This window comes from Trametes versicolor (assembly GCF_000271585.1).
Source record: "Trametes versicolor FP-101664 SS1 unplaced genomic scaffold TRAVEscaffold_15, whole genome shotgun sequence".
In the NCBI taxonomy this organism is placed as follows: Eukaryota; Fungi; Basidiomycota; class Agaricomycetes; order Polyporales; family Polyporaceae; genus Trametes; species Trametes versicolor.
Genome location: NW_007360335.1, coordinates 594,308 through 617,751, shown reverse-complemented (window position 1 = coordinate 617,751; position 23,444 = coordinate 594,308). Strand labels below are relative to the sequence as shown.

Here is a 23,444-nt window from a genome sequence, read left to right as displayed (position 1 = left end):
ATTCTCTAGCAGAACCCCGATACCAATTTTTCTGAGACCCGGACCTTCACGGCCATGTGTTACTTACCGTGTGCGCCTTCGCAGCGGAGCCATCCGTGCTGAGTACTCTGTGAGTGCTCAGTTCCCTTGTATCGGGGCATGCGATTTGACACCTCTTCGTCTCGCTAGGGTTGGTACCGCGCAGTCACGCATTGTTTGATCTGGTGAACCAGTGTCGCTTCCTCACGAGAGCGGCACGTACACGATGCAAAAAGGGTACCGGTCTTGTCCCAATCATGACAGATATTGATTAGTATCAATACAGACGGTTCTTCCTCCCGTTGCGATATCTTCTTGAGCCGTTTCCGTCAGCTCTGAGTGTGGCGTTTACAAAATCGAGATGCTGTCCATGCGTCTCTGGACACGGACAGATGCAAAAGATAGATGGAATCATGAACACATCTCTCGTCAATAACTCTATCAATACAGCTTGCAAACTTACGCCGACCGGTTTTTAGGAAGGACTGCGCACTCCCCTTGCTTCGAATCCCCCACTACCACTTGTACTTTGCGCAAAAATTCCCCAGTCACGCTCTTTACCTTCTGGACACGAAACTCTTTCTTCCTTGCAGCTTCTGTGTTCAGTGCCATGCCCCAAACAATCTTCGTGGATGACGCTTCTCCCAACGTCATATATTCCCCCTCAGATAAATGGGCCCAAGGCGCGACGTGCGGAGGTAACTGTCCGATTAAACCCAATCCTACCGCACTAAACAATCAAACATGGCACTACGCTACATATGACCCCGCACTGGACTCCGTCCCCCCTTCAATCACATTCACATTCACGGCCACCTCCCTCGTCGCTCATGTACTTCTCCCCCCATTGGTCCCGACGGCACCCACCAGCCACGTAGAAATTATCTGCTTCCTGGATGGGTTGGCGCTGCCCCCGTACTCATATGATCCCTCGAGCAGCAGTGATTTTATTGTGTCCCTGGCGAGATTCCCCCCGGGCGGTAGCAATCTCTCTGTCGACCATGAACACACGGTCCTCATGCAGATGGCAACTACAAAGGCGTCCGTCCTGATTTTCGACTGCTTCGAGATGACGGTGCCTGAGGGAGTCACTCAGGGACTCCCCGCACCTACGTCGTCACCCCCTCAGTCATCCCCTACGAGCTCCTCCCCCCCACCGCGCTCTAAACAGATCACGGACACCCCGTCCTCGACCAAGTTCTCATCTGCAACTTCTCCCTCGCCACAAACATCCCCTTCCTCATTGTTTACGCAGTTCTCTTCCTCTCACTGGGTGTCCTCGTTCGGAGCAAGTTCAACTGCAACTGCATCGGCGGAGGGCGCCCCTCAGTCGCGGCGTACGAACTTCAGAGCCAATCCCACGGATAGAGGTGCCGCTATCATCGGGGGCGCGGTCGGAGGTGGTGTCCTCTTGATCGTGCTCTTTGCGACGTTTTATGTTGTCCGCCGCAGGCGCGCTCATGGCCGTGGCCCAATCACTGGAGATGAAGTTCTTCGGCAGACGCCTAGGATGGTTACCGTCAACGCCAGAGGGAGATCCATCGGAGATACCCTCCCCCGCGACCTCTTCCCGACTCTCCCCCGCTCCTCCGCGCGATTCAAGGAGTCCTCCGAAGACCCATACGTTGACAACGGTGGACCGTCCAACCTTGACGTAGCGGAACCCGAGAACGTTGCGCTGCCCGATGACGTCGATACGTCTGCTTCGGTCATCATGTCCGCGACGGAGACACCATTTTCTCCATCGCGGCGCGGAACAATCCTATACGTAAGTTCTACACAGATATCCACAGCCGTCTGAATGCTCACGCTTATTCGTCGATACGCACCCAGCACACACCGACGTCACTCCGTTATCAAGACACAGGCAAAAAGACCACCGAAGCACGAAGGTCTCCTCATACCCCTCCGGCTCCCCGCCGCCCTCTTCCCGCGTCCGAGGCTGAACCCGGCACGGCGGAGCGGTATGCGCAGATGGAGGATCGTTCGCAGCGCATGGCTTCTGACCCGTCAATCCCGCGGTTTGGAGAGCGGTTGGTGGAGCAGATGGCGGCGCTTCGGGAGGAGGTGGCCCGGATACGGCAGCACCAACAACATGCCCAACAAATCGAGGCTCCGCCAGCGTATGATGGTGCGTGAGTTCGCGAACACTGCAGTGAAATGTCAACACCATGTCCGAGTCTGTAATCATCTTGGGGATAATCTGGGGCTGTCATGTTGGATCGGAGACGGCACCGTTGGAGGCGGCTACTAGTATCATGTACAGGCGGGAACATAGATATTGATGCGAAGTATATCTCACAATGTCGTGCCGCCAAGACGTGTGATGGGGCAGGGCACGGTGTCGGGCAAACGAGGCAGCTGTGTACGTACGCGAATCAACTACATCTCTCCATGCATACTTCGTTCGCGCGCCCGCGCACGTAAGTGCAGAAGGCTACAGATTAACGGAAGTAACCGCAGGACCTACAGTAGAATCATGCTCGTGAGCTGGGCATGATTCGATACATATGTACTGCACTGACCTACTCGTTCCTTGGACTAGACAGATCCGCCTCTCATGCTTCTTGGAACCGTGCCTGTAATGTAGAAACAGTTGTAAGAAGAATGGAATGCGCTACCAGAATCGCCATGGATGCATTTTGTAGCTTACCTAGACGCTAGCGGCCGAATCGGTTGGAGGCACAATGATCCCGGCCCGAGGCTGGTACTCGCCGCTCTCCATAAAGTCAAGGAGACCCTTCCTCTTCAAAGACTTCCAGTCCGGGAACCACCGCGGCTCTCCCAGATACTTCGAAAGCGCAGCCAAAGTCTCGTCGTCCGCGATCTTCCCAGCGTTCCGCAAGTCCTCCATATTGATCTCCGTGAGCCTCCGCGCGCGAGTGCTGCCCATAAGCAAGACGTCCGTCTGACGCCGGATCGTGCCCGTCACACCGGTGTGCACCGTCGGTAGCTTGTTCATTCGCAGATCGACCTGGGTATTGTGTTCCAGGAAGAGGATGCCCCACTCGAGGACGTCGACGGCGCGAGTCATCTCGTCGCTGCCGCGTTCCTCGCTATTCATCTCGCTATCGGCCAACGTCGGGTCGAAGTCGCGCTCGATGTCGTATTCGTCTTCCAGCGGCGGCCATATGTCGGCCCCGCTCGCTTTTAAACTGCGGGCGAGCTTGAATGCATCGACGAAGGTCCATGGAAAGCCGTAACGCCAGAGTAGCTTTCTCCTGCGAAGAACACGCCTTGGGGGGTCGTGTTGAGCGGCCATGGGAGCTTGAAGTGCGCTTCGCTGTGTGACGAAAGTTAGACGGCAGCGGCTTTCAAGGGAGGATCTTGCTCTGCTTGCGCCTCTCCGCTGGCGGTTTCTATGTCGTAATCATGCGCGATGATGGGGAAGCACGTGGCCGTCCGACGCGCGTAGCAGGAGGGGGGGCGATTACAAGAAGGCAAGCTTTAGAGACCACTTTTCCAGCCGGCTACATATAAACATAGCACTGCGCGGGCACTACGGACGTCAAGCACTAACAGTAACAGTAAGTAGTCGGCAGTGACTCGATGAGCCTGAGCAGCATACCTTCATGATCTCGCGAGATGGGAAAGAGGTAGAGCCTCCCGTACTTGGAGCTTGCACGCTGAGAGATCTACATGACCCAGACATAGAGCTCGTTCGGGCTTTGCGTGTTCCGAGGATAGCGTGAGTGTCAGAAGAGCGTAAGAGTAAGTACTTGTTACCGAGCGCTCGCGATGGAGTACCCGCGAGCATAGAGAACGCCTGCCCTAACGTCATTACGTCAGCCCTTTCTGCTCATCGACAGCTCCCTTTCCTCTCTTGATTCCTGCTACCACGCTTCGGGGTCGTCGACGTCTGGAAACATAGTCTTCACCCTCTGACATGCGAACTGGCTTTGTTTCTTTGCCCTGTGCGGCTCAAAGCTTGTCTCCGACTTCGCTCATGGCGCATCTGACTTCTGTATGCTCAGACGACGCCGTGCTTCAAGGCAAGCTTCTGCGTCTCAGAAATCTCTCCTGCGTTTCCTTTCGGACACTCTCCGAACTCTACCACAGATGGTAGCTTGTGCTAATCTTATAACTACATGTCCCTCCGCAAGACAAATTGCACCACTACACGACTTTGTTTCTAGGACATAGTACGTTCATGAAGCCAAATTTGTCTCCCTTTCGAAGCACGCATTGACAGTAGATTCTCGCCCACAGCCAATGGCCCCGCGGACCTGCAAGCCACCGTCCAGGTATTTCTGGACTAGATTCGCCGGGTTCCAAGCCTGCGTACGGAGGCAATACGCACATGTCTGCGTGTGGCGCCTTCACGCAGACCATTCTCGCTGGCCTATGCCACTTCTACACGATCAATTGTAGGGATGTGGCGCTCAGGTTCGCGGCCGTGCATGAATCCGGTACGGTGCGCTCGGCACGGGACGCGGCTTTGTAGCGTTGGTGCACTTGAGCACGGACGCGTACATCGTGGACCGTTCGTCGATGGGTCACACGACGGGCGGGATGTGCGGTGACGGAGAACCACTCTTATCATGCCCATGGGTATGTGCGTCGCACATAAGGATTGCGAGATGAGCTGACGTCTGGAGCACAGATACCTTTTGCCGGAGGAGCGGTAGCCGCTCCATACCTATACGCCCGCAGGCGTTCCCACATCCACCGAGGTGTATGCCTTCATCTTCAAGGAAGGTTTTGGTGTTCCTACGCCTACGTGCGTCTCGGTCGCGTCAACACCACGGGTATAGTCATAGTAAGTACTCGACCTTGGCGCCGCATCATAGCGGTGACCAATGTTAGACGTACCTGCTGATTGGCAGCGTGTGTGCGGAATGCACTGCGATCGCTCCGTAGGTAGTCTTCAGAGCTTCCGTGGTGTGGGTTCCTGCGTCCGCTCCGGGAGGAGGAACGACTCCTGCCTAAACATAGCTGTTCGCAGTGGACTCCACGCCAAGCATGGTCGCGCACGGCAGTGTGTATAGCAATAGCGCTGTCAAGGACCTGCTGCAGTGATATGTCAATCTATAGCGCAGTTTGTGAAGCGTCATTAACGGTATAAGTACCAGAAAGGAGGCGTCGAAGGTACGCACTTCACCCTCGTCGCTCTTCTCGAACACTCACTCGATACATAGTCTCTAGTTGAATTGCAGAATGATGCTCTCCAAGACCCTCGCCGCTGTTCTCGCGCTTACCGCGTGCGCCTGGGCATCGGGGCCCTTGGTGATCGATACGCCGTACGTATCGAGTGCTTTTACAAAGGTGTATGTGTCCTAACCACTGTTCGTCCCGCCAGGACGGACGCTACGCAGTGCGTCCCCACGCTCATCGTCTGGTCCGGCGGAGAAGGTGAGTGTATGTCGTTAAGCGTTACCACCCCCGGATGACTCAACGTCCACCCTCTCGAAGCCCCGTTCTTCTTGGTACGTTTCTTACCGCGTGAACTCGTCCGCTGCGGCTTTCTCACACGGTGTTTGGGTTTCAACAGGAGTGAGCAACGGCTCCGGCGCTCCTCACATGTCCTCTCCTCACAATCCCGCTTCGGCTCTACACACTTCGCAGAATCCTGGACGCTAATTCTGGTGAAGCCATCGAAGATTTTGGAAGCCGCTCCGGCCAACCGGAGTCGTTCATTTGGAGCACGAACATCGCGGCCGGTATGTCACGCATCGCTTACTGGCTTTGGTGTTACAGACGCGGACGGATTAACGCATGACCTTCTAGGTACATCCGTTAGCTGTCTCATCATCGACGCAACCGGGTTTGTCGCCCAGAGCGCACCGTTTACCATCCAGCCGGGGAGTGAGTACATGTATCCTACATCGCGGCGCGGTGCGATGACTGACGCGCATGGGCATTTACCAGACGACGATTGCACCCTCGTCTGAGTATGGCAGGGACGTGGACCAGCTGCGGGAGTGCACCATCCCGCGATACGTCCGGACTGATCTCTGCCCGGATGCTCCTGTGCGGAACGAATGTGTAAATGTCGAGTACGCTCATTTCCTGGATCGTGTATCGTTCCCAAACGGCAAGCATGCCTCCCGAACAACGCAGCGTGGGCGCAAAGCTTGGGCCAGATTGCCGAGGGGGTCGCTCGGATTCTATAGACCTTCTCCTTTTCCGCGACTTGTCCTTGTACGCGGAGTTGAGGCCGCGTAGCACGTAGTCGCTAGCGCCGTCAGCTATCATCACTACGGCAGGGCCTTCTCGCCTGCGCTGATGGTGCAGCGCTTAACACTGACCAGGGTCATAAGGACGGCGCATAGTCTCAGTTGCAGGCTTCAAGACCACAGACCTCAGGCCTCAACATCAACTGTGAATTCGACACGTTGTACGCTGCTCTACGACATGCTTGCAAGCACCCTCGCTGTTACGGTCGCACTCGCTGTTTCTATCCTCGCTCGGAGTACAGCGTCTCCATTCACCATCGATACACCGTACGTCCTTTGTATGCGGGTATGGGTCGTGCGAGGCTTATATTGACCTCTCTAATCTCAAACAGATCTGAGTTCATCCAATGTGAGAAGACAAAGATTACTTGGAGCGGTGGTGAGGCACCCTTCCTTCTGGTACGTCGCCCGTTCCACGCCCCCTTCCAAACCATCTGCTAACCTCTCGCCATGCGTACTACAGGAGTGAGCGCTCCACCCGTACTGCCCGAGCAGCGCTCGAATTCTCGGACTGACCCCCTGCCGTATAGGTTCCAGAGGGGCCATGTTGATGTCGAGTCTTTCGGTGTCAACTCGCGCACATTCACGTGGAGCACAAATGTCCCCGCCGGTACGTCTTCGTGTTGTTCACTATGCTCGTGGGCGGCCAGTTTCTGAATTGTGGGTGTCGTGCGGTCTGGTACAGGCGAGCAATTTCAAATCCTGTTGCACGATGTCACGGGGCAGGTCGCCGAGAGCGCGATGTTCGTCATTCAGCCAGGCTGTGAGTATTTATGTCCCTCCTTGGGTAGTGCAGCTGTGTGTACTGACGTCCTGGGACAAAGCGGACGACTGCACACTCGTGTAGGTCTGCGCAGTCGCAGGATCGGATCCAGTCTGGTCCTGGGTTGGACGTAAGCAAGACAGTAGTAGGCGATTATTTGCATCAATATATGAGGAATTCTGCCTGCTGCGACCGAAAACACGATCGTAGCAATCTGTGAACATTACCATCATATGCGTGATGAGTTTTGAGTCATGGGTCTGAGCTTCCGATGGAGCACGATAGCGAAGAGGGACATGCAATATGCGCCGGTCGGAGCCTCCCATCCAAAGGTACGTGTATTCTTACCAGCGGCATGGCCCTGCGCTCAATCTCCAAATAGACCCAAGACGCTCCTTGTAGCACCTTTCGTGACATGGATGGGCGGTCATTTTGCATATTCCGTGATGAATCGGAATGGCTTCGCCGGCAGAGGAGACTCCGGTATGCCCATGTATCCGCGCGCTCACTTTAACATCCAGCCGCGCCGTGGATGAGGGCATAGAATACAACCTCAACGACGCCCTATAGAGTCAACACGCGCCGTACAACCACACTTCGCAGTTTGACGCACTGCGATCTCTGGGTTTGCCGCTTTGAGGGCTTCCTCTGTGCGGGCATAGGCACCCGTGAGACTGGTGTTGGCACCTCCGGCGCGAGAACACTTCTGACTCGCTAGATTTTACGGCTCATAGTTGCATTCGCGCGGTGAACAAGCCGCTCAACCAAATAGAAGAGCCCGTAGCGCAGCTTATTTCGATGATATAAGAAGGACGAGATATCGGCAGGGAGGTGCAGACCTCCGACTCGTCGACATCAACTGCCTTTTCACACAGAATTCGCACACCATGTTCTCTAGGGCCCTTACCGTCGTTATTGGGCTCGCCGTATGCACATTGGCAGGAGGACCGTTCGCAATAAACGAGCCGTAAGCTTATAACGTCCTAACGGCCTCATCGCGAATAGTGCCCACGCTGATATCTGTCTCTGCCCACAGGGATGGCTTTACGCAGTGTGTGCCGACACTTATCACCTGGTCGGGGGGTGAAGGCCCGTTCATCCTGGTGCGTTTCTCCAGTTCATGCTCTACATTCGCTCACTCGGCGCTTTTTCTCCAACAGGTGTAAGTCACAACTATTGCGCTATTCGTGTGCCGTCGTCTCAATTACCGATGATTTGATAGAATCCAAAGCGGCGGAAATCGTGAGCCGGTCGAGGAGTTCCCAAACATACCCGCTGGCTCGACCGACTTTCTCTGGCAGACCAATGTCCTCTCCCGTGCGTGACCGTCACATTCTATGCTTGAAAAATTGTCCTCCTTGACAACATGACTACGCAAACAGGCACACTGGTCTCCCTCGAGCTCGTCGACTCTACCGGAGAAGTTGCTGAGACCGGACTATTCCTCGTTCAGCCTGGAAGTGAGTCGATGTGTTTCACTGATGCTGCCGTCCGTGGCACTGTTGACGACGCGCTTGAACTTCCAAAGCTCTCAACTGCACACTCGTTTGAGCAGCTACGCGCGGCTCGGATACGTGCGGAATGGATCTTTGGAACATATAAATGATTTTCGAAGTCTACGAGCAGTCATTAGCTTGCTAGCGGTCATCTGAAGAAACGATACAGTATCAATTGGCCCACCTTGTAGTAATACTCTCTGTACGCGAGCCACGACCGCTATCAAACTTCACCGGATTGAGCACGGCTGTAGCGGTTGCGACTGGTTGCACACAACAAGAACTCATACGACTGGATTTAGCGTGTGACCCTACTCTACGACCTGCATCGCACGAGGCAGGAAGACCCGCAGACATTGCGCAAAATTATGCAAATATATGAGAAGAAGACAAATTGGCGAAAAGGACAAGGGACAGCAATACGTCGAGCAGACGCAGGTGCAAGTGTGCGCAGCGGCGAGAGGCATGCCGGCTTTTAGCGCCGAGCTCTGGCCTTGCCAAGCTTAAAGTGCAAAGCTAAGTGAGATTGTTAACCGTCGGCGCTTGAGGAGATATAAAGTTACTTGAAGTGCTCACTTCAATTCACTTTGCTCACTTAGCGTCTACCAGTTAGAAGGCGCTCACTTTGCATTCACTTCACTTTCATACTCCGACACTTTCGCTTCTACTACTAGCTCACCGGCTCTGCACCATGCTTATGCCGCCGTCCTACTAGTAGCTCTTCTTTCTGTGTCGCCTTTGTGTCATCTATCCTGCCTGCCTGCGTATCATTCGCCTGATACATCTCGTCATCGTGTTCTTTGTTACGGTCCTGTCGCTAGTCCTTAGGTACTAGTGATACCTCTCGCCCGCACTGCTTGCTACCTACTCAAGTACTTCCGCCACCGCCGCCCTTGTCTCTGCAGCATTCTTCGAGCTTTGGTATCCAAAGATGCAGCACCACAGAACTAGTACGCTTTCCGGGAACTTGCATGCCCCACTCCGTTGTAAGTATACGCCCTCCGCCGCCGTGTACAGCACCAGCACCGCAACTGACGCCGCCTCTTCCCGCCCGACCGCCTCCACAGCCGCTGAAACACTTGCGCCCGCCTTCACGTACGCCATGACTGAGTATGCAACGACGGCCATCGCTGCCGCGTGGTGTGCTACTCGCATGCCTCGGGCGCACTCGCCGCACCTTGGCCGCACCCGCCTCGATCACGATCACGACCACAACCATGACCATGAAGTAAACTAGTAAGCTATGACCTCTCGCTCGATACCTGTAATAGTTATGCTATATATTTGTACTTGCGAGTACTATGCTATAGTATCATGACTTTCGCTCACTTCATCTAACTTTGCCTCACTTGGGCGCCCTTTCTCGTAATCTCGTAAGAGGCTGAAATCGAGCGAATGAACAGCGGAGCAGTGTGCCGCTGCCCTAGAGCGACCCTCGAGTGCATAGATACCTATCCGTAAAGGTTCCCTCCGTGAACTCTTCGTCGTAGGGACGTCTACAAAGTGTATAGTCGGCGAAGTGAAAGCACTTGCATAAGTGAGCCGAAGTGAACAATCTCACTTCGCCACATAAAGTGAGCGTAAGTGCGCTTAAGTTAGCGTAAGTGAAAAAAGTTAGCTTAAAGTGCAAAGCTAAGTGAGATTGCTTGCACCCGACGCGGTCGGCCAACTCGGAGTTCTGCCCTTCTTCTCTTGCTTCTTCTCGCGGGCCTGCGCTCGCTCGCCTGCAGTCGCTGTTCCTCTGGATGTCCATGTCAACCCATATCCCCGGCTGCTTCTTCGGCTCTCAATCTTTCACTGTCTGTCGTTCTTATATTTCGCTCGACCCTATAGACTTCCTGCGGTCGATACCTCAGTGCTGTCATGCACCTCAATCTGATCGATACTCCCCGGCGACAGACGTCGACGCTCGAGCAGGATAAACAATCATGGTCATCTGCTCGGCTTAAAAAATTTAGGTAAGCACATACGACGTATGTCTGATAATTAAAATGCTTCCATCGCACTCCAAAGACTGATGTAGTTCAAGAGATCAAGAGACATACGGAGGTGCAGCCTATGGAGGTACCAATGAGCACTCGGTATGCGAATCACCATCGAGCAGCATTCTGTGCTACGCCATTTTTGTGCCCAGGGTATATCGAAGGCATCCAGAACGCATAGAAAAAAAGGCAACACGATTACACGGAAGGGCACAACACGAGTGGACGTGTGGCACGAATACACAAAGGTAGGCAGATAGAAGACCGAGCCCCTTCAAGACTCACTGGACACTCATATATGAGCCAGAGTCCAGGTAAGTACATCCATTGCTATATCTCCTTATTGTACTAGGCGGGGACTGAGTTCGTCGTGTAAAACTCCAAGGTGTTTGTATCGCGCCCTGTTCTCCATGCTCTTCGATGTACACCCTCTCCTCGCCAGCTCGTCCATCCGGTCTGCGCCATGTGGCGGGATGCACGGCATATAAACACGCTCCCAAGCACGATTCAGAGGCTATAACGCAGATCCTCCGACGCGGCCTGACTGGATGCAGCACAGTATTTTGCATTCTAGGTGAGTCCGGATGAAGAACGTGAACCCTCGACCCTGCTCAGTTTGCCGGGCACGAAACGGTTATGGTGTACACGCCCCGCACTGCACTGCGTTTCCGGTATACTGATCATGAAGCTCATCCAAGGCCCAGACACTCCTATACGGGTACCATGGTTTAGCGCTCCTCTCTCCCCCGTCCACTTCCTCTCTAACTCGGACCTTTCTCTACGCGCTCACGATCCCGCATATCCTCTACGAGCTCGTCTGGGAGGGTTGGTCAGCATATGAACTTCTCGTATACCGGCCATGTACATGTTGATTAGGAGATTTTCGAGCAGGCTCCTTACACGTTCCGGGAATTAATGAGCAGCACTCGGGCGGTACATCGGCAGCTTTCGGCAGATCCACAGATTCGCACCGGCTTCGCGGTCCCGTCGTGCCTCATCTCACATCTCACACGTTCTGAAACGAGGAGAAACACGCGGTTTGCAGGCGGCAGAATGCAGGCTAGTGTCAGGCTTTCGGCGAGAGCATAAAGATAGCGGGGCATAGTCCCAACACATCTGGCACACGTACCGGGCACGTCGTCAGCCCTTCCCCCCTCCGCTACATCTTCAATCGACTGGTGAAGCGTTCGATTTGCCTCAGCGTGGTCAATCAAGGTATGTATTAGAATCGTTCACTGCACGAAAATTACACAGTTGCTTAGCTGATGGTATCGCTTCTCATAGAATGCCGCGCTTTTTGAACACCTGGACGGGTGAATTTGAATGGCACCCCGATCCGAGATATGTCACGTACGCTATCTTATCCCACGTCTGGCGCGGTCCTGGAGATGGCGGCGAGCAGTCGTACGACGATATCCGGAAAATCCAAGCAGCTGTGAAGGAAGACCGCCGCGAGGAACCTCCATCACACCTTGCCATACATCCCATCTCCAAGATATTCTCGAAGATATTCACCAGATGTACGTTGCGGCCCACCCCCCATACGCTCAACACTCCCAGTCCTGAACGCGATGAGGCTGGTACCATTTTCTCCCGCCCGGAGCTCTCAGACAAGATCAAGGGATTCTGCAAAGTCGCACGCGAGGCCGGCTTCCGTCTCGCATGGAACGATGCATGCTGCATCGACAAGACGAGCAGCGCCGAGCTCTCCGAGGCCATAAACTCTATGTACGAGTGGTATCGGCTCTCTGACATGTGTTATGTGTACCTCGCCGACGTCCCGGATGGCGACAGCCCCATAAGCCCTATCTCCAGGTTTTCTCAGAGTCATTGGCACACTCGAGGCTGGACGCTGCAGGAACTTATCGCCCCCGAACGCGTAGTCTTCTTGACGAATACCTGGAGTTTCCTAGGAACAAAGAAGGGCCTCGCTAAAACTCTGCAGAAAGTCACTGGAGTTGCGTTCGACGTTCTTACCGGAGGGGTCTCGCTGGAATCGGTCAGCGTTGCGCGGAGGATGTCATGGGCTGCGAAGCGAAGCACGACGCGCCTCGAGGACCAGGCCTACTGCCTGATGGGTATCTTCGGCGTCCACATGTCGCCGATATATGGTGAGGGAGAGAACGCGTTCTATCGTCTTCAAGAGGAGATAATCAGGACCATCCCCGATCATAGCATTTTCGCCTGGGGGCGCGGTTGTACGATGTTGTCTCTGGCCCGATGCACCCGGCATGGCCGCGTCGGACAATACTCTCCTGCTCTCCTTGCGAGCTCTCCACTCTCATTCACGTGGACCACAGACATAACTCCCATCACCCCCTCCCATCTCGCAACATCCTTACACCTCAAAGGCGGCCAAAATGTCCCGCCGATTCATTGTAACTTCACTCCGGAGGGTGTTTGTATGCGACTTCTATGCGTCACCCTGGATCGTGTTCCACTTGTCCATAAGGCGCTTCGGGAGCTGATGTTCGAATCTCCACAAAGTACATGCGCGGAGCTCAGGGAGTGTAGCCGACTCGGAGAGGTGTCCTTGCTGGCTATGCTACAGTGCCAAGACGAGTATGGTGGCATCATTGCGCTCCCTCTGTGCCAACATCAACAAGGAGGAAAAAACGACCGCAACTCTCATATCGGAACACACATTCCATGTATGAAAGGGCATCGCGCCTACCGCACAGTCAGCATAAGGAAGAGGGCGTTATCGGCCATTCTGAAGCACGTCCAGCCGGAAGTTGTCGAAGTACTACTCGTTCACCACTGTTCTAGCCCCTCAATCCCCAAGTCCCTCCAACCGGACGGTAACCTTCCTGGTATTATTCTCTGGCCTGGAAACCGCCCCGGTCGAGTCACGTTCAAGTTGGCGCCTCACTGTGTCGATGCACTCAGTGCTCAGGGTTTCTCCCCTTCACCTCTACGAGTCGAATACTTCGAGCGAGTGATCTCCCTGAGGACCACACTCATGCATCATAGTGATAGTGGTGGGTATCGTCTACAAGGTCTGCAAGCTCTCGAGTTGCGTCTCCTCCTCATATCGCGGGAACCCGAGAACACTGAGGTGCTCTTCTCTGTCGATGGAAAAGGTATGGACGACATCCTGTTATGCTCCAGTGATAAGTATGCCTCGACTGACACCTTCTGCTCCAGTCGACATTTCTCTCCCGGTCTTCGGCAGTACGCCACATACCTGGAAGGTCGACCGGAACTTTGAGGATCGTAATTGCATCCCTGGATCCGGATCCGCACTCAGGGAGGGACGATCAGCTCTCCATCCCTCCAGGCGCACTGTCGCCCACGCGGTATTCACGGTGCGATCTGACGCAAACCGTGAAGAACATACCCTTGACAGCATCATTCGACCACTCCGGATCGCACTTGAGCTTCCCTTCGAAGGACCAGCCTGCCAATATGCATCGCACCTCTGGCTGGCCGTTGACCTATCGGAAGAATACTGGCAGTACACTAGGCCGATCGAGAGCGGTGCGGACGTTTCCTCTCCAGAACGGACAGAGCGCGACACTTGGCCCAGCGCACGCGAACCCTACGGTGTGGCCCAGACTCGTGTTCCAGTTGCCGATGAATATGCACGCCGGCGACCCGTGAGGCGAAGGGGCGTGAAGCTGAAGGGGCTACGGCCTGAGAATGACACTCTCCGAACTCGAGCGCAAGTGGCGGCTCTCTCCTCGCAGTGCGCGCCACAAATGCACGACATGAACCAGAGGGTGTCTGCACTGCTTGCAAGATTTGGAAATCCCGATGGACCTCAATGTATGCATTATCTATTTGTCGTTTCTCGCCTGCCTCTGATTGGCGACATTTACCAGACATGTACAGACAACCGATACACCGCTGACCTCGCTCGCCATGGAGCATAGCTTGAGACAGAGCACGTATATTGTAGTGTATCGTGGAAGGTGCGCTTCGTATATCGATACGTGTGATGACATCTGACGCGCACTTCTGGCAGAATTTCCCTGTGAAACAGGTCACAGCCCAAGAGTCAAAGATGTTGGGAGAATTGCTGTACCAAATGTGGACTATGCGTGTCATATGCTGGTCATGGGTGTAGTGTGGAGGTACATGCTTGAAGCAATCTGACTCCACAATGGGGGGGCAATCATGTTATAAAAGTGTATTTGGTGTTCCACATTGCCAACTACCCGGACTGACCATCGCTTTGAGACGCCCTAGGAGTTGACAATTGCACAGGTAAAAGGGATGGAGCCATGCATCCAGTCTTGAGAATTGACATACTGGGCGTAAGGACTAAGGTAATACATCCCGAACGATTGAAGTACATGCGCGGGAAGACCACATTGAGACCTTGCGTTCCTGTAGAGACCACAACCACGCCCCGCCCCCAAATTACCTCTTCAACTTCTGCAACGTCAACGCCTTCTTCCCCTCCTTCGAGGTCGCCCCCCTGCTGGGGCTCGCCGTCGCCGTCGAAGTCGCCGTGCTGCCAAAGAGCGCCTTGCTATTCGCCGTCGCGCAGCTGCTCTCCGAAGTACCCCCCTCGGTAGCCTGCAGCCTGTGCTCCGCCATAGTAGCCGTAGAAGGGCCCACGGCTCGCCGCGCGCGCATGGCGAGCATCGCAATCGCGCCCGCCCCGACGAGGAGCTGCCAACGCGGGTAGCGCTTCACGAAGCGGGACGTGTGCATAAGCCCGGACGCGCAGTAATGAAGCACCCACTCCCTGCGCGCGGATGTCAGTGAGCACAGCAAAATTGGAAGCTGGAGTGGGAGCGGCTCGGGCTGCTTACCGCGATCCGCCAGGCGCGAAGTCGCTCTTCCACGGCTAGGTGTGGCGCCAGAGGCCCTCAGTGAGCAACTCCCGGAGGAGCTCGGGCGTGACGTGCGCGCGGTCTGCCTTGTAGAACCGCAGCGTCTCGCCTCTGTCCGTGGCCACGATCAGGTAAGGCCTTCTGCGGATTAGGGAGACTTTCTGTGAGATGACGAGCAGGACGCGTGATGGTGACGTACGACCAGATGGCCCACTTTGTGGTAAGGAAGGTGGCGTTTGTGTAGTCTATGCGGCCCCAGCGGACGTGTGGGAGATCGCCCGCGGCGAGGGTTTGATTGTGCGCCTCGTCGAAGCTTTGGTCGACCAGCTGCGAGATCTCGCTGTACTTGCCCGTTGGCATCGAGCTGCCGCACGCGCCCCAATCAGTCCCCGATCCCAGCCTGACTAGCAGCTTAGCCTCGAGCCCACGTACATGATGAGGAACCAGACGCGTTCCGTCTCCTCCTCGGGAGTTAACTCCTCGTGGGTGATGACCTCGTCGAAGTTCTCGTCTGTGATGAGCGGGATGCGCGGGTCCCACGCCGACTCGACCTTAGGCTCGGGTACCGCCTCCGTGAAGTCGACCCCCATTTTCTCGAAGAGCGAAGCGACGGCAGGCGCTGTCTGCGAGGGTTCTTCCGCGCTGCGATGAAAGGTCTGTGCAGGGGACTGTGCGTGGGGATGAGACGCGTCGGCGAGGTCGAATCGTTGCTGATGCCCAGGTTGCCCGCCTTCCGAGTTGTACTGTGCGCTGGCGAAGGCGGCGAATGAGAGCGAGAGGAGCAGGACGGGGAGCTTCATCGCTGTCGTATGGACGATTGTGCGCGATGTCTGTGTGTGGGGAAGTGCATCTTGCGTTCGTATTTAAACCACGCCCTACGCGTCAGCGTGTGGGTCTCGTCTGCTCCGGCTCAGGGCCATGACACGCAGATGAGAGCGTGGACACATGAGGTGACATGATGAAGGCAGGGAAGATGTGCTGAAATGAGCGCCATTCAACGACTTGCAGCAATCCTGTCGACTTGCGGGGTCAGTCTCAACTTCTCTAGACAAGATGATAAACTTACGATAGCTCCCTCATACAAGGACACACCGGTATTCAAGATCGACTCAACTGTGGCTTGTAGGGCAAGTTGAATGGCTGCCTCATTCTCAACACGGCGCGGAGTCCAGAGGAGTTTGACCAGTCGAGATATGGAGGTGAATACCGACGAGTTGGCTGGAGCGTCTCCTGCGCCGTTCGTATGCCGCGGAAACGCCACGTTTGCGTTGCGGCAACACGACTAGGCACAACTATCTGCCGTAGCATCCTTCCATGCCTATGTCATAAGGTCCCTGAGAACGCGAACCTGCGGAGACCTCTGCAGCCAGATCGTCACCGCCAGAAATATCGACGAAGTAGATATCGCAGGACTTAAAGCGACTTCACCACTCGTATATCATGCTAATAGCGTGGGACAGATATGCGCTGCTGGAACAATCCAGGAGGCCTAAGGGAGGCCTAAGGTGTTGTCCTGCGTTGCGCGCGGCCGTGCAAGGGTCGTCTGAGCTCGTCAGAAGCGTGGTTCAGTGTGAGCCTGCCAAGGACAAACATCCATACAAGCAGAGAAGTAAGCAACGAATACACATAATAAGCCCAAATGTGTTGATTACCAGCAGCAAATTACCTCTTTACAGCGAGCGAGACGTCGAGTAGGGAGTGAGTGCCTCGAGTGCGCGAACGAGAGAGGCGTGTCGGTTAAGCGCCAGAGTCTCAGCCTGCGCGTGACGCCATCGGCGCTCGTAACCGACGCGGCGGTCGGCCAACTCGGACTCTGCTTTCACTCTCTCCCTGGATATCGCTGTGTCTCTGTCCGACGATGGATTGCACTTATCCTACTACTACTCGTTCTGTTCACTCGAAGCTATGTGGACCTTCTGCCAGTAATAGGCCCCGGGGCATCGGTTACCGCCCCTCTGACTTGGAATAAGTAGATCGGGCCGCTCCGCGGCCAGCCAGCCAATGTGAGAAACAAAGATCACTTGGAGCGGCGGCGAGGCACCCTTTCTCGTGGTGCGACCCCCATTTTGCGTTCGCTTGTCGTACTCCCGGGGTAAGCGTCCTCGGACAGTGTTCGATCCGTGGACTGACCCACTGTCGCATAGGTTTCAAAGGGGTCATCTTTATGTCGAGTCCTTCGGTTCCAGCTCGAGAAAACTTCCCTGGAGCACAAATGTCGCCGCCGATACGTCCTCGAGCTCTTGTATTTGCCGCGTAGTTTGGTACAGGCCGGGAACTCATCATCCGAGTGATCGACGCCGGCAGGCCGCTCGCCCAGAGTGCGCCGTTTGTCACTCAGCCAGGCTTGTTTCCCGCAGCTGTAAGCATTGACACTTCCCGTCAAAGCGGACGACTGCACCCTTGTTTAATCCCGCTTGATAGCAGGACGCGAGCCCGTATTTGTATGGATACAACCCGAACAATAGCGGGCAAGTACCGTGTACGTGTAGAACCGCGCGTCCAGGCTGTGTTTTTCCGACAAATTACGTGTGGCTGTCCTATGCGCCGCTCATAGATACACTGCGGGACTGCGGGAGCGGAAAATATAACAGAAAACTGACCAAGAGACAGGCACGGGATATATAGCGGTGCGAGAGGCGGATATGAACCTATAGAGTACGTGGAGGCAAAAAAAGAAGATGACATAGGGTAGGAAGAACGTGATGGGCTATTCTCCTCCAGCTGAGGATCCAATAACGTAGGTAGGTAAGCCTGGAGAGCATCTCGCCGACATAGAAGTATTGACCTGTATATCCAGATTAGAATTCGCAGACCGCAGAGCCTTATAAGCTGAACACGTACGTCTGAGCTCGTTCAGGCGCTGAGATCAATAACCTCCACCACCGGAGCATTTTCCTGAGCATCTACCGACGTCTCCGTGGCAAGAACGTCAGAGTCCACCTCAGGTATTGCGGTCGACGATTCATGAAGGTCCGAAGCGGCCGATTGCATGGCTGAGATGAGGAGGTCGATAACTTGAAGAGCAGAGGACGTGTCTGCTGGCGGGGAGACGGCGGCGGTAGCAGTTGCATTTCCGTCGTTCACCTTGACAGCACATCAACGAGTAAGGGGGGTGCATCAACAGCTAGGATGTGGTAGAGAGAACGTACGGCGTCCGTGTCAGGGAGAACGTAGAGGCAGCCCATCTTTGAGCAGCTACGCGGCTCGGGGGAGGAATATGCTACGCTGTTCTCGGTGGGAATCGGCGCAGCGTATGCGACGGAGGACACTGTATTGCAGAGTGAACATACTGACTCGGCAAGATAGACGACCTCGACGCACCATCCACAAACAGCGCAGAGATGGCGAAGGCGCAGGCGAGGATGAAGGTCGGCCTAATCATCTTCGATTCGGCTCAATTCTTGGCAGCGGGAGAGGATAGGTGAGGTTGTCGGGAGGTATCGTGACTGAGAACGACTCGGATGCTCCTTAGACCAGAACATCCCGCCGTCTTCTTATACAAACACGTATTGACGAATGATGCGCCCATATTGATGCACGAGCAGATATGGCTGAAGGGACTCGCTCACAATGAGGCTCGATGTTCCGTTGAGTATAACACCTGCCAGTGACAAGGGGGAGGCGTCACTTAGTGGGCGCTCCGGCGCCTGTGATCCTCCGCGGTCCCCGAGCGGCTCCTAGTCAGGATAACGTTGTATTTCGCCCATTCAGTACGGGAAGCTCTCCGCCCCCATCTCGCTGTTGAATAAGAGCACCAATGTTGACGAAGTATCATAATCATGATGCTCATCTGTACCCGCACCTTCGGAATCTCCGCCATCTGTGTTGAAATGTTCTGCTCTCTTCCATACCTACGTCAAAAAATCAAATTCAAACCTTCCCTTGGACGTTTCACGTCCTGACAGCCTCACGATAGTAGGCCCTGTGGCCCCTCCCCGTGCCTTATACTCTTGATACCGTTCCGGTGAGTGTGGAGTCTTGCGATGATACATCCGCTTGATGTAACTGACTCGGACATGCCCTTGTGCTTGCGGCGCTTCTGGTCGAGCTTGAAACGCAACTATCTGGATGTCTCGGCCCCTTCGCGCAAACAGCGCTACGTATAACTAAGCATAGGGCAGAGTCAAGTCGCCGTCGTGAGCGTCAATCCGTGTTACTCATCTTGTTCCTTCAGAGATGAACTGTCACCAGAACCCTTCTGAGGTGGGCGTCATCATCAAGGCTGATTCCATTGCATACCAATCCCGGTTCTGAAAGACATGACATCAGCCTCTACCGATATTGAAGTAGTGTAGAGACCGGGGGAGAGACGCGGTTTTCGCTAGGCCGGCTGCGTTGTTCGCCGACGGGTCATCGTTCACAGCCAGGTGAGAACTCAATGATTGAGTCGCGCACCTGTCCAAGTTCTCAGAAATCTGATATCAAGCCCGCCGAAGGTTCAAGTGGCAGCGTATCGATCGAACGCGAGCGAAAGGTGGTTGCCGCTAGACCGCTTGCGTTTACGAACTCGCGGACGGCCCGATGTGTCCTTCTGCGCGTATGAGCCGCCCGCCGCGTCCTAGAAGGCATGGCTCAAGCTCGTCGAGGACAACCGCTAGCACCGTCACAGATCCGGCAGGCACGCAAGTCGGGCGCAACACGACCTCGATGGACTTCCAATGCGTGCTGCGCACGGGAGACTTCGCGCGCCCTTGGTGCACGATGCTCCTCAACGACCTGCTGTGTGCGAAGTTGAAGCTGAGCCTCGTAGGCAGAGCGAACTCGCGCGTCATTGTCGTCATGGAGGGCTGCCGAGGGCGAAGTCTGGACGGGCGGGAACTGGTCGCGGTAGACGTGCCGCATGGGCGACGGTTGTGGGTGCTGGTCGGAACTACAGAGGCGAGGTCACGTAGCATGTAGAAGCAGGCTGTATACCTTCGCGACGGGAGGGTAGTATGTCCGCCTACAGCAATTGCGCAGCGCGCCACACTGATCATGACTATAAGAACAGCGCGTCAACAGGCACACGTCGATCCTAGACTGCACGACTCTAGCATTCAACGCTCACTTGACATTAGCACGTACCTCGCGCTACAGCTACAACATGCTTGCTGGCATCGTCGTCGTCACCGTCGCGCTCGCAGCGTCCGTCCTCGCCCAGAGCCCGCTGACGATCAACACTCCGTACGTGCTTTGTATAGTTGCACTAGGATCGCCATCGCCTGAAATGTGTCAAACAGCTGGGACGCCCACCGGTGCGAGACCACCATGATCGCCTGGAAGGGCGGCGAGAGGTCCTTCTTCCTGGTACGCCGTTAATCTTCCGTACTCTATACCGTCACCACCTGACCCCGTGTCTCTCCTACTGCAGGAGTGAGCTCTTTCCCCACCCATGTCGGACTGAACACTTACCGCCCATGTACAGGTTCCAGCGAAGCACGGAGGTGGTTGAGTCCTTCGGCACCCTTGGCTCGAACGCGTTCTTCTGGAACACAAACGTCCCCGCCGGTGCGTCCACAGCTCCCCGCGCCTCTCAGGGAGCCGTTACTGACGAGTCTTGGGCGGTGTGGTACAGGCGATGAGATCCAGATGGAGCTCATCGACGCGACCGGGAAGTTCGTCCTCAGCGCGCCATTCGTCATCCAGCCGGGATGTAAGTGCTCTGTGCACGTCGACGATTCGGTTTGCTGACGCGTCGTGACACAGCGAACAACTGCACGCTTCTCTGAGCGATACGCAGTCGCATTCAGGCGTGCACGACACGAGGGAGTCTGAGAAGGCGGAGAATTGTCGACGTATCTTCGACCTGCTAGCGACGCCCGCATCAGTATGCGTAGAACGGGTCGCGAATCGAAACCGACGCATTCATACATACACACGATTATGAATTGCCTGGAAACGCCCCGAAGGGTCATGAGCGCGACTGGTCCTAGAAGGCTTGCGGTGTAGAAGCGCCGCGTGAGCACTTTCGGGGCCTGTAGTCGTATACTCAGAAGGTGCACCGCCGTGGGGCGATCGCGCCGCAGGTGGAGGCGGGCCTGAGAAGGCTGTGCTGGAGGCAAAATGATGAGCGTTGACTGCGATCGGCGCACGGGATCAACGAGGGCGACGAACATGCTGGCGGCTCAAAACGTATTGTGGGGTTGTCAGCGGCGATGATGAAGCCGTCTGGGGGGGTTGGGTGATCCGCACATACTGCAGCGCTGGAGCTTCTCGGTCTCGTACGGGGCCGCGGTCTGTGATGAATTAGTTCCGGCACTAGGCTGCTCGGTGGCGTCTCGTTCTCGTCTGGCACGGTCGTCAATCAGTATGGCAACATATGTCAGCTGGATATAAAGTTGGGGGCTGATGGGCGATGGGCGACCCTTCGTCTTGCAAAGGATATCCTCTCACCGCACGCAAATCCAACAGCATGATCGCGAAGACTCTCACTCTCGCAGCTACTGCCGCTGCTCTCACTGCGTCTGTGTTCGCGCAAACGCCGCTCACTATCAACACTCCGTAAGTTCGCACATTACTAGATACTGAATAGCAACTCACCAGGAAACCCGCAGTGCGATCGCGCGGCAATGTGAGCATACGCTGATCACCTGGGAAGGTGGTTCAGGTGAGAACGAGCAGCAAAAAACAAACCCTGGGCATATAGCTAACATTCTCTGGTTGCCCCGCTCTGAAATAGGGCTCTTCTTCCTGGTGCGTTGCCCCAGAACATCTTAGCAATTGCAACTGACCGACTGACCTATCCACTTTGTTGATTTTCAGCTGTGAGTTCGATTATCAGCCACCCGTACATATACAGGGCTCGGACCCTCACATGCATGGGCCATTCGCGTAGCGTCCTAGAGAATGGTTCGCCGATTCAAGAGTTCGGTGGCCTCCCCGCAGGCACGCAATCCTTCGACTGGCAGACCAACGTGAAGAAAGGTTCGTTGACATATCGCATCCCCCTTCGCGCAAGCGTTCCGCCCGTCCTGTTACTAACAAACTCTCCAGGCACGAATGTCACACTTTCGATTTCAGACGAACAGAGGGATACGGCGGAATCCGCGCCCTTCATCATCAGACACGGACGTACGTGCCTATATATACCTCCATTCGAAGAGATTTGTGCTTAACGAGACTGGGGCGTTCGCTCTTCAGGGAACAACTGTACCGTCGTTGAATGAGGTGGTGATATTCTGCAGGGTTGCACGGGACAGTCGCCTTATATGTAGCGTTCAGAACGTTTTAGTCTTCGAAAGGACTCACACATCCACATTTTCCGCGCCGTAATGCACCCTCACTCTCCCCGCAACGCCATGTTGAAGTTCGCCTTGTATGCCTGTCCTCAAGACAAGTAGGTCGCCGTCGAGGTGTTACGAGATGGCCATGAGAGGCTCGCGGGGGTTTTACAGGGGATCTCAGTAGTCGTTCATGCAGGTACGAGATAGCGACAATGGTGAATAGGATTTGGGGGTCTCCGACGTTGTCGACGTCGAGGAGTGAAAAGCAGTCGCGAATGGGCGCTTCCTCTGGTCCGCCACTGCCACGTGAGCTGCCGGCAACGAGCGCCTCTCCGGCCCCGACGGCCGAATATCGAGAGGCCTATGCCGATTCACCTACGCATGGGGGGTGCGCACGTTTTCTTTCAAGCCACCATCTATGCACCTGCTACCCAGAAATAGCGGGTCATTCCTGGGATCTCTGGTAGTTCTAAGAAATATCATGGCCCCCACGACGCTCAAAATAACTAGAAATGCACTCCTTCCGACGTAAGTCAATACCCGGGTACCGTATGCAAAGGGTAACGCTCACGCAGGATATCCAGGGTCACATCCTATACGTTGCGATGCCACGCAAGGCGTGTATAGTTGCGCTTGGGTATAATTCTCCCACTCGAGATTCACAGAAGGGTGAAGTGAACTGCTGCCAACTTGAAGGGCCTTGGTGGACGCGCGGATGCTGTTGAAATCACTGACGTCGATCTTGATAATGTGTATCATCCCTCGCGCATATTTCTTTAAGTCGTTAAGTGCTGTCGCTTTCTCGGGGGTGCGGCACGCCGCGATCACCAGATTATTGGGAGATGCGACGAGCTGCGTGACGATTTCGAGGCCGATGCCACGGTTAGCGCTGTGGCAGGCATAACAAAGGAGTGTAAGCTCTAACGCGAAGAGAAAACTGAATACACGTACCCGGTAACGAGCCAAGTGGTGAGACGAGTGGTTGGCATTGTCGCTGTCGTTAGAAGGTGGCACCTTGTAAGA

At 55.2% G+C, this 23,444-nt stretch overlaps 9 protein-coding genes across 9 annotated transcripts; 6 read left to right on the top strand and 3 right to left on the bottom strand.

Annotated features, from left to right (window-relative positions):
• Nucleotides 1–628: 628 nt before the first annotated feature.
• Nucleotides 629–2,157, top strand: TRAVEDRAFT_54069 (uncharacterized protein; the record flags this gene model as incomplete). The annotated part of the gene is made up of 2 exons (XM_008046990.1): nucleotides 629–1,786; nucleotides 1,852–2,157. 2 exons carry the CDS (start codon nucleotides 629–631, stop codon nucleotides 2,155–2,157), a joined length of 1,464 nt encoding a protein of 487 aa, XP_008045181.1.
• Nucleotides 2,158–2,671: 514 nt separating this feature from the next.
• On the bottom strand, nucleotides 2,672–3,280 carry TRAVEDRAFT_24772 (uncharacterized protein; the record flags this gene model as incomplete). Its single annotated transcript, XM_008046811.1, has 1 exon — nucleotides 2,672–3,280. The coding sequence occupies one exon, from the start codon at nucleotides 3,278–3,280 to the stop codon at nucleotides 2,672–2,674; it is 609 nt and encodes a 202-aa protein (XP_008045002.1).
• Nucleotides 3,281–5,175: 1,895 nt separating this feature from the next.
• Nucleotides 5,176–7,091, top strand: TRAVEDRAFT_24771 (uncharacterized protein; the record flags this gene model as incomplete). The annotated part of the gene is made up of 9 exons (XM_008046810.1): nucleotides 5,176–5,258; nucleotides 5,584–5,678; nucleotides 5,746–5,823; nucleotides 6,437–6,461; nucleotides 6,527–6,593; nucleotides 6,658–6,659; nucleotides 6,725–6,804; nucleotides 6,880–6,957; nucleotides 7,042–7,091. 9 exons carry the CDS (start codon nucleotides 5,176–5,178, stop codon nucleotides 7,089–7,091), a joined length of 558 nt encoding a protein of 185 aa, XP_008045001.1.
• Nucleotides 7,092–7,844: 753 nt separating this feature from the next.
• On the top strand, nucleotides 7,845–8,559 carry TRAVEDRAFT_24770 (uncharacterized protein; the record flags this gene model as incomplete). Its single annotated transcript, XM_008046809.1, has 6 exons — nucleotides 7,845–7,924; nucleotides 7,994–8,060; nucleotides 8,118–8,119; nucleotides 8,180–8,274; nucleotides 8,340–8,417; nucleotides 8,513–8,559. 6 exons carry the CDS (start codon nucleotides 7,845–7,847, stop codon nucleotides 8,557–8,559), a joined length of 369 nt encoding a protein of 122 aa, XP_008045000.1.
• A 3,488-nt stretch (nucleotides 8,560–12,047) lies between these two features.
• On the top strand, nucleotides 12,048–12,623 carry TRAVEDRAFT_87815 (uncharacterized protein; the record flags this gene model as incomplete). Its single annotated transcript, XM_008046989.1, has 1 exon — nucleotides 12,048–12,623. A coding segment is annotated over one exon (576 nt), but the record flags the coding sequence as incomplete, so codon positions are not given.
• Nucleotides 12,624–14,800: 2,177 nt separating this feature from the next.
• On the bottom strand, nucleotides 14,801–16,019 carry TRAVEDRAFT_24769 (uncharacterized protein; the record flags this gene model as incomplete). Its single annotated transcript, XM_008046808.1, has 5 exons — nucleotides 14,801–15,131; nucleotides 15,199–15,233; nucleotides 15,291–15,360; nucleotides 15,419–15,583; nucleotides 15,652–16,019. The coding sequence occupies 5 exons, from the start codon at nucleotides 16,017–16,019 to the stop codon at nucleotides 14,801–14,803; spliced, it is 969 nt and encodes a 322-aa protein (XP_008044999.1).
• A 1,877-nt stretch (nucleotides 16,020–17,896) lies between these two features.
• On the bottom strand, nucleotides 17,897–18,601 carry TRAVEDRAFT_67537 (uncharacterized protein; the record flags this gene model as incomplete). Its single annotated transcript, XM_008046988.1, has 4 exons — nucleotides 17,897–18,004; nucleotides 18,061–18,303; nucleotides 18,369–18,487; nucleotides 18,541–18,601. The coding sequence occupies 3 exons, from the start codon at nucleotides 18,599–18,601 to the stop codon at nucleotides 18,073–18,075; spliced, it is 411 nt and encodes a 136-aa protein (XP_008045179.1). The 3' UTR covers nucleotides 17,897–18,004; nucleotides 18,061–18,072.
• Nucleotides 18,602–20,302: 1,701 nt separating this feature from the next.
• TRAVEDRAFT_54062 (uncharacterized protein) lies at nucleotides 20,303–20,927 on the top strand (the record flags this gene model as incomplete). The annotated part of the gene is made up of 5 exons (XM_008046987.1): nucleotides 20,303–20,382; nucleotides 20,439–20,505; nucleotides 20,631–20,706; nucleotides 20,774–20,851; nucleotides 20,905–20,927. 5 exons carry the CDS (start codon nucleotides 20,303–20,305, stop codon nucleotides 20,925–20,927), a joined length of 324 nt encoding a protein of 107 aa, XP_008045178.1.
• Nucleotides 20,928–21,559: 632 nt separating this feature from the next.
• Nucleotides 21,560–22,480, top strand: TRAVEDRAFT_61417 (uncharacterized protein). The gene is made up of 6 exons (XM_008046986.1): nucleotides 21,560–21,699; nucleotides 21,753–21,805; nucleotides 21,878–21,893; nucleotides 22,034–22,122; nucleotides 22,192–22,269; nucleotides 22,339–22,480. Exons 1-6 carry the CDS (start codon nucleotides 21,611–21,613, stop codon nucleotides 22,362–22,364), a joined length of 351 nt encoding a protein of 116 aa, XP_008045177.1. The 5' UTR covers nucleotides 21,560–21,610; the 3' UTR covers nucleotides 22,365–22,480.
• Nucleotides 22,481–23,444: the final 964 nt, after the last annotated feature.

Bases quoted from the DNA above. Each gene is read 5' to 3' on its own strand.
- TRAVEDRAFT_61417 (XM_008046986.1), top strand. From the start codon at position 21,611: ATGATCGCGAAGACTCTCACTCTCGCAGCTACTGCCGCTGCTCTCACT. The intron at 22,123-22,191 runs GTTCGTTGACAT...CAAACTCTCCAG, and splicing joins GCAGACCAACGTGAAGAAAG to GCACGAATGTCACACTTTCG. The intron at 22,270-22,338 runs GTACGTGCCTAT...TTCGCTCTTCAG, and splicing joins CTTCATCATCAGACACGGAC to GGAACAACTGTACCGTCGTT.